Source organism: Abrus precatorius, unplaced genomic scaffold, assembly GCF_003935025.1.
Source record: "Abrus precatorius isolate BTA unplaced genomic scaffold, Abrus_2018 Scaffold9, whole genome shotgun sequence".
NCBI lineage: Eukaryota > Viridiplantae > Streptophyta > Magnoliopsida > Fabales > Fabaceae > Abrus > Abrus precatorius.
This window is the reverse complement of record NW_020874439.1, coordinates 712,657-727,739: the sequence shown is the minus strand read 5'-3', so window position 1 is coordinate 727,739 and position 15,083 is coordinate 712,657. Positions and strand designations below refer to the sequence as shown.

At 33.7% G+C, this 15,083-nt stretch overlaps 1 protein-coding gene across 1 annotated transcript; it reads left to right on the top strand.

Moving 5' to 3' along the window:
* Nucleotides 1-1,202: 1,202 nt before the first annotated feature.
* On the top strand, nt 1,203-8,672 carry LOC113850427 (putative SOS response-associated peptidase YoqW). Its single transcript, XM_027480974.1, has 8 exons — nt 1,203-1,485; nt 2,209-2,365; nt 3,757-3,842; nt 4,605-4,717; nt 4,823-4,888; nt 7,581-7,687; nt 7,856-7,921; nt 8,069-8,672. The coding sequence occupies exons 1-8, from the start codon at nt 1,391-1,393 to the stop codon at nt 8,441-8,443; spliced, it is 1,065 nt and encodes a 354-aa protein (XP_027336775.1). The 5' UTR covers nt 1,203-1,390; the 3' UTR covers nt 8,444-8,672.
* The last annotated feature ends 6,411 nt before the right edge of the window (nt 8,673-15,083 follow it).

The following is a 15,083-nucleotide window of genomic DNA, read 5'->3' as shown; positions in this document are numbered from 1 at the left end:
ATAAAAATATGAAACAATATATTAAAATATTATTTTTTTATCTATAAGAAAATATTATTACATTTTTTTTAATTTATGGTGTATTTCAGGGTATGTAATTATGCACACAATTCTGCTAGTTTCATTCTCCGTCTACATTCATAATCAAATAAAATATTTCATAATAATAGTTAAATAATTAAAAATAAAAATATTTATAAATAAATATTACCAAAAAATGATACTTATTTAAAATAAAAAATAATTTAGTAAATTAATTTAAAGTAAAAAATATTATTAAAATAAGTCATTAATTCATGTTTTAATTTAAATATTAATAAATTTCATCATTATTTTATGATTATCATACTATAAAAAAGAATAATATATAGAAAAAATCTAATTTAAACTTTAAACTATGACAATGCGTAAAGTACTCGATAAGTACTCATAAAATTTATTTATAATAGATAGAGTATTACCCACTACATAGGTACATGTATGAGTATGAGTAAACATCCACAAATTTTAATAGGGATAGGTGCAGGTATGAGTATCTAAGTACCCATTCCGCCCCATACCATATATATATATATATATATATTCTTGAACTTTGTTCTACAATTATATTTATTAAATTTTTGTTTATTATACTATTTATGTGAAGTTATATAAACATATTTTTCTTTATAAATATTTTTTTTAAATAAGCGCAGGTAATGGATACAAGATGGGTATACACCCAAAAGGTACGGATACAGAGATTAATGTTCATACCCACATGAATATAGAGGTGAATATGAGTATTTTTTTAAAATGCGAGTATGAAGATGATGGATATTATAGTACCCACCTATTGTCTTCCCTACTTTAAACATTTTAAAATTAAAATATTAATTTAATTATTTAAATATTTAGCTTTTGGGGCGGGTAATTTAATTTAATTGTTTTCCAACTTGGTAAAAGCGTCTCTATGGTATGCATGCTGAGAGTTTTAGTAATTTCTTTAATTTTTTTTATTAAAATTATATAATATAAGTAAAACTTGTTAAATTAAAGATAAAATTTATATTTATTATAGTTTTTAATCAATTTTACTTTTATATATATATATATATATATATTAAAAAAGGGTGCGTAATAGGATTTCTTCTTGCTTGTGTTGTGTGAGTAAAAATTTTCTAGCAGTGTGTATAAATTTGAAGTTGAGCCACGTTGTGGTTGCAAACCCCAGGTTGGATGGACTGGACGGTGTAGATTTTCCTAACTGCACGGAGACTGCACCAAAGTGGACAGCACCGAATCTATATTCTACAAAACCACTCTTCCCTCTTGCAGTTGTCATGAGAAGCTTTTCCATTCCCGCCTTTGAATAAGGGAAACCGAACCAGTGAGAGAGAGAGAGAGAGAGATGTGTGGAAGAGCACGTTGTACTCTGAGAGCTGATGATGTCTCAAGGGCTTGTCATCGCAGTGTTGCCCCAACGCGCACTCTTCATATGGACCGGTAAAACTAAAACATCTTTCCTTTTCCATTTTCCTACAATATCTATTTAATGTTGGTCAAACTTTTTTATTTATTTATTTGTTGAAAATGGCGTGGCTGTTTTAGGAACTGTTGACAATGTGCAAGAAAAATGGAACGTGTTTTTCTTTCTTTCTTTTGTTAGTTACTTCATTTTGTTATTTGGGGATTCTGAAATGGTTGTTCCAGGAACGAATGGCAATATGGAAGAAAAAATGGAGCATTTTATGTTTATTTATTTTTTAAGTGGTATTGTTGGGGCTTCTTCTAGCTGGTCTAAAATGGATGTTGTTGCCCTGCAAGAAAAGATGATGCGCATTGAATTAATGCAACAAGAAATTGCTTTATTTTCTTTCAGCTTGTCAGTTCTAATGGAACTATTTTTTGTTTTGTTTTTGAGTATAGACCCAATTTGAACTTTGAAAAATTTACAGGTGGACACATCAGTTCCTAAAAATTCAATGTTAGTCACTAAAAATCACGTCTTGTTGGTCCTTTTCAGGGATTAATGTGGTCCACTGAAAAGGACTAATATGATTTGTATTTGTGATTCTTAGGAATTAATATGACCATTTTATATTTGGTACTAATGTGTCTTGCGTTAAATTTATCAGGGGCGAGTATGAGTATATACTCTTCAATTTTGTAAAGAAATTGTTTAGTAGGAAATTTTTGTTTCATAATCCAATTTGATTGTGTGCTTAGGTATAATCCATCGTATAATGTGTCGCCGGGATCCAACTTGCCAGTAATTCGTAGAGAAGATGCATCTGACAGTGAAGGCTATGTTCTTCATTGCATGAAATGGGGTTTGATCCCCAGTTTTACAAAGAAAACAGAGAAACCTGATCACTACAAGATGGTATAGTTTACTGATTCCAAGTTTCTTTTCTTTTTCTCCTTCTTCATTGGGTAGGGGTGGGGAGCTTGACGACCAGTGGCAGAACTTGACTAAAATTTTGAGTGGTTGAACCATTAGAGTAAGTTCAATATTATTTGAATTGAATAAGTAATCAATGGTACTATATGTAAAGTAAAAATAAATATATTCATAAGAGGTTAACTAGTTAGCTTCTTTCATTAATCAACTAACTAAGGTTCAATAGTTAGAGGAGCTCATATTCAATTCTAAATTTGGTTTCATTTGATTTATAAATTATAAGGGGTTATTAGCATAGCAAGAGTAAACATAACAATATTACCTATATATATTTTTAAGTACTATTTCTTCTCTTGTCAATTCCTTTGAATGAAGTAATTTAATTTAGATCAAGTAATTATATTATGTTTCTTTTGTGGTATATATTGGCTGACTTGATTCCATAAAAAGATGCGTAAGACAATTAAAATTTAAATATAGTCTTTTCTATAGAGAAATTTTGACACAAATTAAGGTAATTGGGAGAGAGATGCTACCTTCCTCTACCGCTCTTAAGATCTGCCTCTGTTGATGACAGATTCTTCCTGTAATATTTAGATATCTTGATTCTAGTCCTTCTGTCCTTGTTAATTGTTATATTAATTGTAACTTCAGATGAATGATGTGAACCATTTTGATTAATTATTAGCAACTTAAGTCTTAATTTGAATTAAAATGTTCCATGGGTGCTTATTGGAGGTTTTAATTTGTCCTCTTTGCTTATATTCTAGAGAACTTATGTTCAAAATATGCTAGAATCATCATGGGTGTGTCTGTGTGCCTGTTAGTTTTCTAGTTATTGTATATTCAGCTTTATAATATCCCAGTGTTTTGAGTCTGCTGGTCAATAAGGGCATCTGGGAGTTCCTTTTGACTTTTTTCATGGTGCATCTTAATCCTTGTTACTTTTATGGGCAGTATGGTTCTAAACTGTTTCTTTGTACCATCCAATGAAGAATGATTGATGGGAATTTATGAATTTGTTCTGTTCTTATTGTGAACGATGACACAATTAAAATTGCTTACATTGTCATTAATCATGTTATTTAAATAAAGGTAGGTTCCTTGTCCAATTTTTGAATCAGTTTTTCCCCTTAAAAGTTTTCTTTCCTTAAATTATAGGCCATTTATTTTTGAACTTTTGTTATATATCATCATAATAATTCTTGGTATTTGAATCTGGCAATTTTGACTAATGTTTTTTTCACTTTGAAGCTAGAAATCTCCTTATAGTTTGCTAACACTGGTGACAAAATTACTAAGTGTTAACTGTTTCACAATCTTCATTGGAGTTGGTCCACGCAGTCTGATGTGGAGTGTGCTGTGTACTGCAGTTTAATGCTCGATCTGAATCTATAGAAGAGAGGGCTTCATTTCGTCGTCTGCTTCCTAAAAGCAGGTGCCTTGTAGCAGTAGAAGGGTATGTATTGCATTACTTGTTTAATCATATTTCCAATCATCTCTTCTTAGCTTTTTGTTTTATCATGGCTTAGATATGCTTTCTGTTGCTGTAGCTTTTTACTAATATCTTTCTGTTTAACCATATCTTCTTTACGAATTACATTCCATGGATGTTTTATACTGTATTTATAATTGTAAAAGTGCCTGCATGTACTGTTGAAGATTTGCCGGAGTCTATTTGAGAGATGTTTTGTCATATTTGCTTCAAATGAACTGAATCTAAATTGGTTCTGCTTGTTGGGTCCACTCAACAATGTATTTCCAGTGTGTGTTTATCTTGCTATTATGCTCTCATAAATCATAATAATATTTGGGAGTTAGTATGGATTCCTCATCGAGGATGAGGAAAATCCCATCCTGACAACCATTTTTCTGAGTATATATCCCTCTTCCTGTTATATCTTCAACCCTCTTTCTCATGTATTTTGATGGCATATTTTTGTCACATTAACAACAAAAGTCTTATCCTTTTAAGTGAGGTTGACTACATGGATGATGTGACACCACTACTCATAAAAAAAAGAAAAAAAAGCTCTTTGATATTGCTGTCATAATTCGTATTTTCAAAATTTTGCTTTAACATATTACTTTCAACAAGAGATTTGTTCCTTTTATAGTTTATCTATGTTTTCCACATTTTTGTTGATTACATCCCTTCTTTGCTTATTCATGAATTTAAGTTCAGTTCTTTAATTGATTTTTTTTAAATATATGTTTGAAGTTTTTATGAGTGGAGAAAAGATGGTTCTAGGAAACAGCCTTACTATATTCACTTAAAAGATGGACGATCACTTGTCTTTGCTGCTCTTTATGACTCGTGGCAAAATTCTGAAGGTAACAATTTCTGTAGAAAGATATAGGGAATTTACTATTCAATAGGGAGATCATGTTATTTTTCTATTTATGCTTGTAATCTTGATGGTATATTCATAACTGCAGGTGAAACACTGTACACATTCACTATTGTTACAACCTCTTCATCCTCAGCCCTTCGGTGGCTTCATGGTGAGTCATGCACTTTTAAATGTTGGCACGCCCACAAAGATTCAGATTGACAGTATTATGAAAAAAATCTCATTGCTTACTTGTTTGTGTAGTTCTACTAGAAACTGTCTTGAATATAACAAGTTGCTATTTGAAACATGGAATGAGACTTGCATAGCAATGACATGGTGGCAGAAACTTAAAATATATGTTACTCTTTGTATGCTATTAGAGACCGCTCTGCATCTAGTCATCAACACTACAGTTAGTTACAATTAGAGTATCAACAATGAGTTACATTATATTAAGTTAAATAAAATATTTAGCTGGTCAGAGAAGGAGAGAAGACTTGCAGTATAAGTAATATAAAGGAAGTAGTAGTGAGGGATCTGTCTGTCTTTGTTTTTGAAGTGGAAATTGGGAGGTAAAGTCCAGGTTTTTCAAATACCATGTTGCATATTGATATGGGTATGAGATATGGCAATTTTAATAAATCTAAGGTATGAGTATGTTAATATAAAATCATATATATGTATATGTGTGTGCATAAGAAATTAGAATATAAGTCATGAAAAAAATTATATAGAAAATGAGAAAATATAAATTTTAGAAGTAACTAAAATGGAATAACATATGCAGAATGTTATGTAAACATCTGTCGACAAAGAAATTACAAACTCGAATCAACCAAACGTAAACTTGCGTGCTTAATCTTTCAAATTATGCATTGCCATCACTTGTTGGGTTGCTCTCCCAACTCATTGTTACCCCTAGGTGTGCCTGAACACACTTTGTACACATTTGTTTTTTGAATCATTTCGCACATATTAGGTTTGTACCCTAGTGTATCCAATTCATACTCATACTGGGTACTAAACTGATATGTATGTGGCTTACTGAATGAAATACCTGTCCTTCAGAGCTCAAATACTTAGCATAGGAGTCTGTCTCATCGTGTTCTTTATTGCTTCTCAATCTTGCCCTGTATCATCCTGATACAGATCTGAAGTTCATTTGTTTTATTAATAAAGAATATATTCTTTACATAAATTCTGGTCCAATTAAATTAACTGCCATTAGAGCTCCCCAGACCATAGGAGCTGTTCATGATTTGATGAAGAATGGAGATTTGAATGGAGTCTTTGGAAAAAGGGTTGAGTGTTGGAAAAGAGAATTAGAGGCAGAGAGGGAGACTCAAGAATCTTGAATGCAGTTGCAGGTAGTGCTACTCAAGAATATCAAAGACCTCTTGGAGAACCTTACAATCTACAAGAGGGGTTTGACTAGTGGAACATATCCTACAGCATATAATAAAATGAAGTAGTAATCAAAGAGGAAAAATATCGGTAGTGATGCTATGAAGGGAAAGGCTTTGAGCTGGTTCCAATAGTGGGAGTCCATCTCATAGAATTAATCTTGGGAGAGATTTAGATTTGCAATTATCCAAGATTCCAATTCTCTAATATCCGATTCTTCTCATTGATTCAGTGAGCATAATCCACACATAATCCAATTCTGTACTGACCACTCTTTACTAAACTCTAACAAATTCTGTAGCAGTTCTAGTTACTTTCCTTTGGGTCCTATTACACACTTCTTGCCTCCTGCTTGAATTCATAATCCCCTCCAAAGCTGGGCTACCACTTGTTCAGTTGGTTATGCATCCCTCCCTTCTAACAAATGATCCTTGGCATGCAACCTCACCATTCTCTTACTGCTGCTATAGTACTCAACTTCTTTTATATTCTTGTGTTACTGAGGGCCTTTCAGATTCATTGTCCTTAGTGGTATTGTCCCCTTTGGTTCTTGGTTTTGCTCATTATATCATTTTGTTTGGATCCAAAGAAATTTTCACTTTTATTCAGCATATAGTTTCTCAACTATTGCAAATGAATACATCAGACAACCTTGACAACCAAAGCTAACCATTTTAAGAAGCCAAAAAATGTTCTTGTAATGAAATTGTGGCCATTCTAAGAGAAAGGGAACTGAACATCAGGGTATTAAATTCCTGCTCTAAGTCTCTGCCCAGCCTGGTTTACTTCAATAGGGGAAGTGGAAACCGTTATGAAGTCATGAGAGCTGGTCTCATGAATGCAGAAAAAGAGAAATTTATTAAGACATACAAGAGAAAGAAGATAAACAGCTGTATTTCTTTATCAAAATACTAACATGAAATAGGGGAGATTGAGGTTAGGAAATCTGGAAGTATGGACTATGAAATGAATACCCCAATAGACAGTTTAACTTGAAACATTTATCTTCAAGGATCATTGACTGCGATATAGCTGAGTTATGAAATATGCGTATCTCTTCCTTATCCCATTCCTTAGTAAATTTTTGCAATTCTTGTCCTACTAGAATTCCTTACTAGGTACGCCCCTTTGCTTTTGTCAATGAAAAAAATCTACGTAGAGCCTAAGTGTCCTATCGAAGTGTCATACCATATGGAAAGTGCAAAAAAATAAATGGTACTAAACTATTTAGTTTTGATGAGTTTGGGGTGCAGATGCACAAGATTCTCAGGAACTGTTTGATTTATGCCTTCCCCTTTTTGCCTTTTACCAGTTGAGGATGACTGCCCAAGTGTTCGTCTTTTTAAATAGCCATGTATTATATTTGAGGATACCTGCCGAAATGTTCATCACATTTAAATGCCCATATATTATATCTGTAAAAAACTTATGACTGTACTTTGAATATATCCCTTTAGACAGGATGCCTGTTATTTTGGGTGACAAGGATTCAATTGATACCTGGCTAAGCAGTTCTGATTCCAGTTTTAAGAGTGTGCTGAAGCCATATGAAGAATCTGATTTGGTATGAGCTTTACAGAAAATTGAGGGCAGGCTATAATTTCTGTTTTGTTCATTGGTGTGGAACTTAATGTTTTATTACATGTTCTGAAGTTAAAGATGTGAAGGCTTAACATCGTTTCATTAAGAATTGTTGGTTTTTCCTTTTTTTTTTTTTTTTTTTAATTTCCAGGTGTGGTACCCAGTGACACCTGCTATGGGCAAGCCCTCATTTGATGGACCTGAGTGCATAAAGGAGGTATGACCGTATGACACTTTGGCAGATATAAGTGTTGTCATATTCTTGCCTATTTATCTACGTGTTTACATCTACATGATTTTAAAACAAAGTTGACTTTGTCCCTTTATTGAAAACCATTAGTTAGCATCATCCCATGTTTGGCAGATTCAAGTAAAGTCAGAAGGGAACACTTCAATCTCTCTGTTTTTTTCGAGAAAGGGAGCTGAAAGTGAAGACACAAAGCCAGAGAAGAAAACATCATTTCAAGAATTTGTCAAGACCGAGCATGCAAAAGACGAGAGTGAAGGTGCTAAACTTGAAGAGGGAGACAATGACCTAAAATCCAGTGGTGGTTCTTCCTACTCTCAAAATGCTATTAAGTTCCCAATCAAGCGTGAGTACGAGGCTTTTTCATCTGATTCAAAGCCGCTTGTGGCAAATAATGATCAGATGAGTGCAAACCCTGCAAAGAAGAAAGAAAAAGTGAAGACTGCCGATGATAAACAGCCAACCTTGTTTTCCTACTTTGGAAAAAGGTAACCACTAATCAGTTTTAGTTTGCATGAACATGAAGGTTGGCATGTTTTTTTGTATTGTAAATTACAGAGGCATTTTATTTTAGCTTTTGAATTTCCATATAAGTCAAGTTTTAGTTGTACACTTGCAGCCTCTAGCCTTGTAGGAAGGTATATGTGGCATATGGCTCATGTTCAATAGGAGCTTTATACAGTAATGCTTTTATATTTTTATTTTAATGGTGATGCTGATTACAAAATGTGGTCTCAGCTTTTGCCTGTTACAATGTTTTCTAGTTTTTCAATTATTCAAATTAAATTTTTTACCCTAAGATTTTAGTAAAAATATTTTTTTTTCTAAAGTTGCAAAGTTCTGGATTGGTTTAAATTGTATTAATTATTAACTGTAGATTTGATAATTAATCCAATAATGTTTTTGGTATTTATTTTCTATTTAATTCTTTATATTTTTTTGGATTTTAGTTAGAGGTATTCAGGCTTGCCTACTCCATCGAATTTGGATCATTTCGGCAGAATTTTCTTATAGTCTCTCAAATAAAATCTTGGCCATTGATTTTTATAATGAATGGACTAACAACATACTAGTTTGCTCATTTTGATTTTTTATTATCAATTATGTTATTGATGTATCGTAACCACCGGAGAAGATCCAAAATCTCCTCTTGACACTTTCCCCGGTGAGAGAGCGCGGACCCTGCCAATAATGTTGGAAACTCAAAATTTTGTACTGAAAACTATCGCAACTGACATGATAGTTTTTGTTCTTTTCCAATGATCATGGTTTTAGAAATAACCACAAGCTAGTGGCACTTACAGGGATGAAGATCTCCTATGTTACATGACTATCATGTTCTGTATTTTTGTATTTTCATTTAAGTGAATAATTTTTTACTTGAGTAAAAATGTAAAATACAAATGTATGAAAGTTATGTTCTTGTCAAAAAATGAGGGGATCCTGATCCTACTTATATATACTCAAACCATACTTAGGCAATGCTACATAGTATAACATTACAAATCAAAGCAGATAAAAAAGACCTCCACGTATGGTTGATGACTACAATTGCTCTGCTAAGGTTTCTTGAGCTTTGTTTTTGCTAGGGTTTCCTTGCCAAATGACATGACATTTAATTCAATAAGTCATTAATCAAATTTTACAATTATTCATGACTAAAGACAACTTTGTATTTGACGTCTTTTTTTACTTTGTTTAATTTATACATGTTAAAATAATTATTTTTTTATTTTCTTTTTGGGGTACGAAAAAGTTATTTATGGATCATTCGGAAAACTAATGGTCTCAAGGGCATAACCCTCGTGTATTTAGGAAAACTATTTTACTTTCGATGTTTAAGTTTTGAACCTTAACAGTCGCTGTCTTGAAATTACTTTATTGTTGATAAAGACAATCTAAACGTGCATCGACCCAACATTTAAGCCGAGGACTTTAGTACAAAGAATTTTAAGTGCTTTGTCAACAATCAACATGCAAGTAGTTAAAACAAAACTAAAAAAAGTTAATTACACTATAGTAAACGAGTGATTTAGTCTTTTTGACATTTTACATGAAGGTTTACAAAAGAAAATGTATATAGGATTCTTTCTCCAAGATCAGCACTTTTGGGGGCAGTTCTGATGACAAGATTTCTCCTTTCCTTATCAAGACTTAATATGAAGTGATTCTTATGGGTTTATTTTGTGGCTTCACATTATGAAGGAGAATATTTATATTTATAATCAACAAAGGGGAAATAGTTGGGGGCGTAGAAGTGGTAGAGACCAACAATAAGCCTCTATCCAATGCCCCTTTGGTGTAATTTCCATGATGATCTTCTTTAGCATCCTAAGAGGAGCCATGACACCCCATTGTACCATTGGACGTGATCCAAGGCAGAACCCACGTCGCTTGTTCCCTAGCCGAATGCTGCTACCTCTCCGGCGCCGGAGCCGCCTCCTTGGACGGCACAACCCAACCAACAATGTAGAATTTGAGAACATTGAAATGGTGACAGCACCTCTCTTGAACATGTTATCAAGCAATGACTGTAGTTTTCTAAACTGTTTTGTGTAACATGACATGATACTAAACTCTTATATAACGTGCAAAAGGTACGTCATTCATCATCATCATAATGGTCATAATGGCAGCAATTATAACAATCCTAAAGCTTTAGGAATAATTCTAGTGTGCAAATAAAATAATGCTTGGCTGAAATTCCTTTATTCTTCTTTATTAGTTTAGGGTTGTGGTTGTCATCATTAAGAGGAGTAGGCTTACAAGTTAAGATCCGATGAAATGAACTTAGAGGTAGAGCTATGAGATTTCTTTAGAAACTTAGAGAAAGAAACAAAGCTCTGGGATTCTACACTTAAAAAAATTCAGTGAATGGACCATTCGCCCGAGAAAATTTATCACATCATTGTTTCTCTAATTCATTTTTAAATAATGACGCTCCATGATGGCCATAAGAGCACTTTAATTAGATCACAAGAGAGATAATCGTTTTTAGTAATAATTAAGTAAATTGTACTTATCTTTTAACAAGTAATATTTATTGCTTATTTTAAAAAATTTTTATCGCATATTATACCCACTCACAGTTATTTTATAACTTTGAGATTACATAAAAAAAAAACAATGAGTCAAAGATAGTTTGATAAATTTTTTGACAAATATTTATCAAAAAAATAGAATAAAATAAACATTTTGCACACATTAAAACTAATCTATAAATCTCAATTCTTTTGGAAGATCTTTTTTCTAATTTGTAAACAGATACTTATAACCTTATAAATGTTCTTTTATTGTATTTTATAAGTTAAGAATCAAATATTTATCTCAATTTAAAAAGTTATTATAATCTAAATGTTAATCCTGTTGAAATCAAGTGTAAATTAATTTCACATAAAATGAGATATGAACAAGTTAGAAATCTATAAGGAGATAGATTTAAATATCCATTGCCTTAAGATTTTGAGGTTGCATGATGTTCTACTTATTGTAAAGCTCTCTACGTCAAACTCTTCAACCTACCACTGGTATAATCTCTCAACAAATCCAAACCCATGCACTTAAGTTATCTTCATTTTTTTTCAAATTCAAAATGTTTACTAAATGGTGTCACAGATTCTTCCTTCCCCGTATCTCTTCTCATTCTCAAATCTTACAAAGAAGGATTTGATCACTTTATCTTTCTTTTCTCAGCCCGGTTGTCCCTTCTTACATTCCATTCAATTAGAACATATCAAATTGGTACGTGGAGTATATAGGTTTGAAATAAAGTTAAATTTCTTGACCAAAAGAAAAGGAAAACTTAAAATTTGCTCAGATTCTGTATAAACTGTTTGATTCATACATTGCCGGCTCAATCATGTATTATGGTGGGACTAGGACTAAAAAAATGACATATTTATAGTTTTAAGAAAGAAAAAAGACAATTAATGTCTTAGATGATCTAGAAGAGGATTTAATCTAATCATACAAAATGATGTAAATTTACGTTAACTGTGCGAGTGCAAAGGTTGTTTAGTTTGCCGGATAACCATTCAAATTTGTCATCGGGGTAAAATGAGCTATTTTAAATCAAACTTGATATTGTCTTTCATATTTTATTGCACTTTTTATCTCTCTTTTTTATGATTACGTTATCTATCATATTATATATATCTTTTTTTTTTAATAAATATTAAATATTTAGTAAAATTTAATTTTTAATGTTACAGATATTACAATTTTTAATAAAAATATATTATATGCAAATGTTTATGAGATATATTAATTAAAATAACTGTTTTTAATGGGACATTTACACCCAAAAGGATGTCTAATAATATTTTTCCTCTTTAAATTTTATTAGTACTGTTGCATATGTAGGCTAGATTATCTTCCCCTTCAGCTCCCAACCCTTATTTCATCGTTAAATAATTTCTGTATCACAATACATCTTAGTAATCATGAGAGAACTAGTCAGTGGGACCGCAAGTTAATTAACTGTTGTAAAGAATAATACAAAATTGGCTAGTTATTAAAGATTTAATATTTACTTATATACACGGAAGTAAAATATTTCTTCTCATGGATGAGCAATAATGCTAATAAAGTGACTCTGTTTCTTTCTTGCCTACCTGACCCATTAATTTCAAATTTTCTATTAGTTTAATTTTGGTGACCCTTTTTTTTTTTTTCTTCATTTTCTTTTACCTTACTATCTTTATTAATTTATTTACTTTCGTTCTCTCAAGTTATTGACTCCTTCTTCCCTACAATCCACAATGTCAAATCGCACGACAAAAAAAAATTGTAAATTTTGGTGGTTAAAAATACGAGGTCTTGCGGGGTAAAACAGCCCAAATAAATTTTCCGACGGTTTTATATTATATATAGAATACGATTTTTTCACATATAAAAACTCGTACACCTCGATTCTAAACTGTAAAAAAAATGTTTATTTATACCGTAGATTAAAACCAAGACAACGACATACAAGTAATTGAACTATTATGTACAGCTAACGTGAAGTCAATGACTTGAGTCAGTGTGATCAAATCGAGCCCTACCGTTTTCTATTTGGAGTCTGAAAGTAAATGTGAGAACACCAATTATTACATTACTTAACCGAATGATACACCAGTTAAAATGAAAATAAATAAAAGTTTTCTATTTCATTAAGAGGCACTAAAATCGCCGAAGAATTACAAAAACGAGCACTAATGGTAGGAGAATACAAAAAAAATAAAATAAAAATTGTGTAAACCCCCCTCGGCATAAATCATTTTTTAACTAATAACCTTTCCGGTCCTGATTCACCGCAGCATCTTCGACTCGATCATCATCTTCATCGTACTGGGTTGTGGCCTCCTCGGTAGCCACAGGGAGACCTTGACAAGGAGTATGGGCCTCGGCCTCAATCGAAGTGGAAGATTGAAGTAACTTGACCAAATTTCACCGCCTGCCTAACTGCATGTTGAAACCTGCCTCGTGCTTAGCAATGATTTTGCTTTCACCCTCAGCCACGAACGACTTCATTTTAGCCTCATCCTTCTCTTTGTTACGTCGCTCCCTCGTCAAGGCCTCGGTCAGCTCCAAACCCTTCACCCTTTCAGCATGCTCAAGAGCCAAAACCCAGTCTTCGGTGGCCCGAGCCTGAGCCTCCATCATTTGGAGATTGTCTTTCAGCCGAGCAACCTCAGCTTCCAAGCCATGATTAGACTCGGCCAGAGCTACTCGAGCCTGTTCACTTTCCGTCAAGGCTGCTTGGGTCGTGCTAAGTTGGCTTTGCACATTTTCCAGCTCTAGCCATCACCATGGCGCGGGTCTGAAGCTCGCAATATCAATCCCATTTGGACCTCTTATCTTGTTCGTCCAACAGGGTCCTTCCAGCTTCAGACACCAAGTCAAGGGATACCAACCTTGTGGTACGCACACCATTGGCAAAAAATTCATCCGTCATTACCATCGGGAGTATGACGGATACTTCGGAGGAGTTGCTCGGCCCCGAAAACGCGTGATGGGAGGCTTCAACATGAGCATGCTTCCTCATCCTTTCCGACTCTTTCCCCTTTCCTTTGTTCTTTCTCTTCTTTGGATGGCTTTTAGGAAGGGGTAGATCCATTGGGCGAGATCGCACCTCAGCTATATTAGGTAATCGGTCAAGTTGAGGGTGCCTGTGTTCATCTGCCGAACTCCCTTTTGTGCCATTATACCTAAAGCAAAAGAACATAGTCAAATCAATATAACTATGTTGTAAAACTAAAATGATTGGAAAAAGTATATCATCTAAACCCATGTGAGGTTTAGGAGATTTCGGCAAGGAAAATGAGGGCTTGGGCAGGAAATTCTCAGGTAAGGACTTCAAATATTCCAAAGCTGATACTTTTTTGGGGGTCATCATTTTTTCAGGGTACCCTTGTCCAATAGAGAGGAAAGAGGGATTTACCATCATTATCATAAAAGAATTTCTTGTTGACCAGGGGATCAATAGTTACCTTAAAATATCTGGTCTTGAAACCCTTGAAGGAAGAGGTGTATGGTTTGAACAATGGTAGCTTGACTTGCCTTATTAACGAAACTCACCTTGTTTGTCGGAAGGATGGGTACAGAAGAAATGAAGAAACAAACCAACACTTGTTCAATAAAATAGAATTTACATAGCACTCGAAATGTCTGCATCGCCGCCCACCCGTTCTGATGTAGTTGAGTTGGTGCAACATTCAAAACCTGTAATACTCCCATCTAGAATTCGTCGAATGGAAGTATTATACCTAACTCTTGGAATAGGCATTTGTATATGAAGAAGGAACCCTCCATCCCTGCATCCTCACCAAAAAATACTAGTTCCAGGTTAGCTGACTCATCCCCTCGGCAAACCTTAACCGCTATTGGGTAAGGGTCCAAGTCGTCCCATAGCACAATCTTGTATAAATCCACAAAATTTGGTAACCAACCCCTTTGCTTAAAGCGTGAATAGTAAGCGGCCACCTCTCCATCCACCCATTCATATCCAGGGATAGTGCACGGTGGAAACTTTGGTCTTTCGGTAACAGGGCTCGCGTTGGGCAACGACTCGACCAACTCAGATTCGATCCCTTCAGTGTACGGTGGTTGAGTCTGCTCTCCCGATTCCTTCACCATACTACTCGGCCCA

Bases quoted from the DNA above. Each gene is read 5' to 3' on its own strand.
- LOC113850427 (XM_027480974.1), top strand. From the start codon at position 1,391: ATGTGTGGAAGAGCACGTTGTACTCTGAGAGCTGATGATGTCTCAAGG. The intron at 1,486-2,208 runs GTAAAACTAAAA...TTGTGTGCTTAG, and splicing joins CGCACTCTTCATATGGACCG to GTATAATCCATCGTATAATG. The intron at 7,688-7,855 runs GTATGAGCTTTA...TTTAATTTCCAG, and splicing joins CATATGAAGAATCTGATTTG to GTGTGGTACCCAGTGACACC.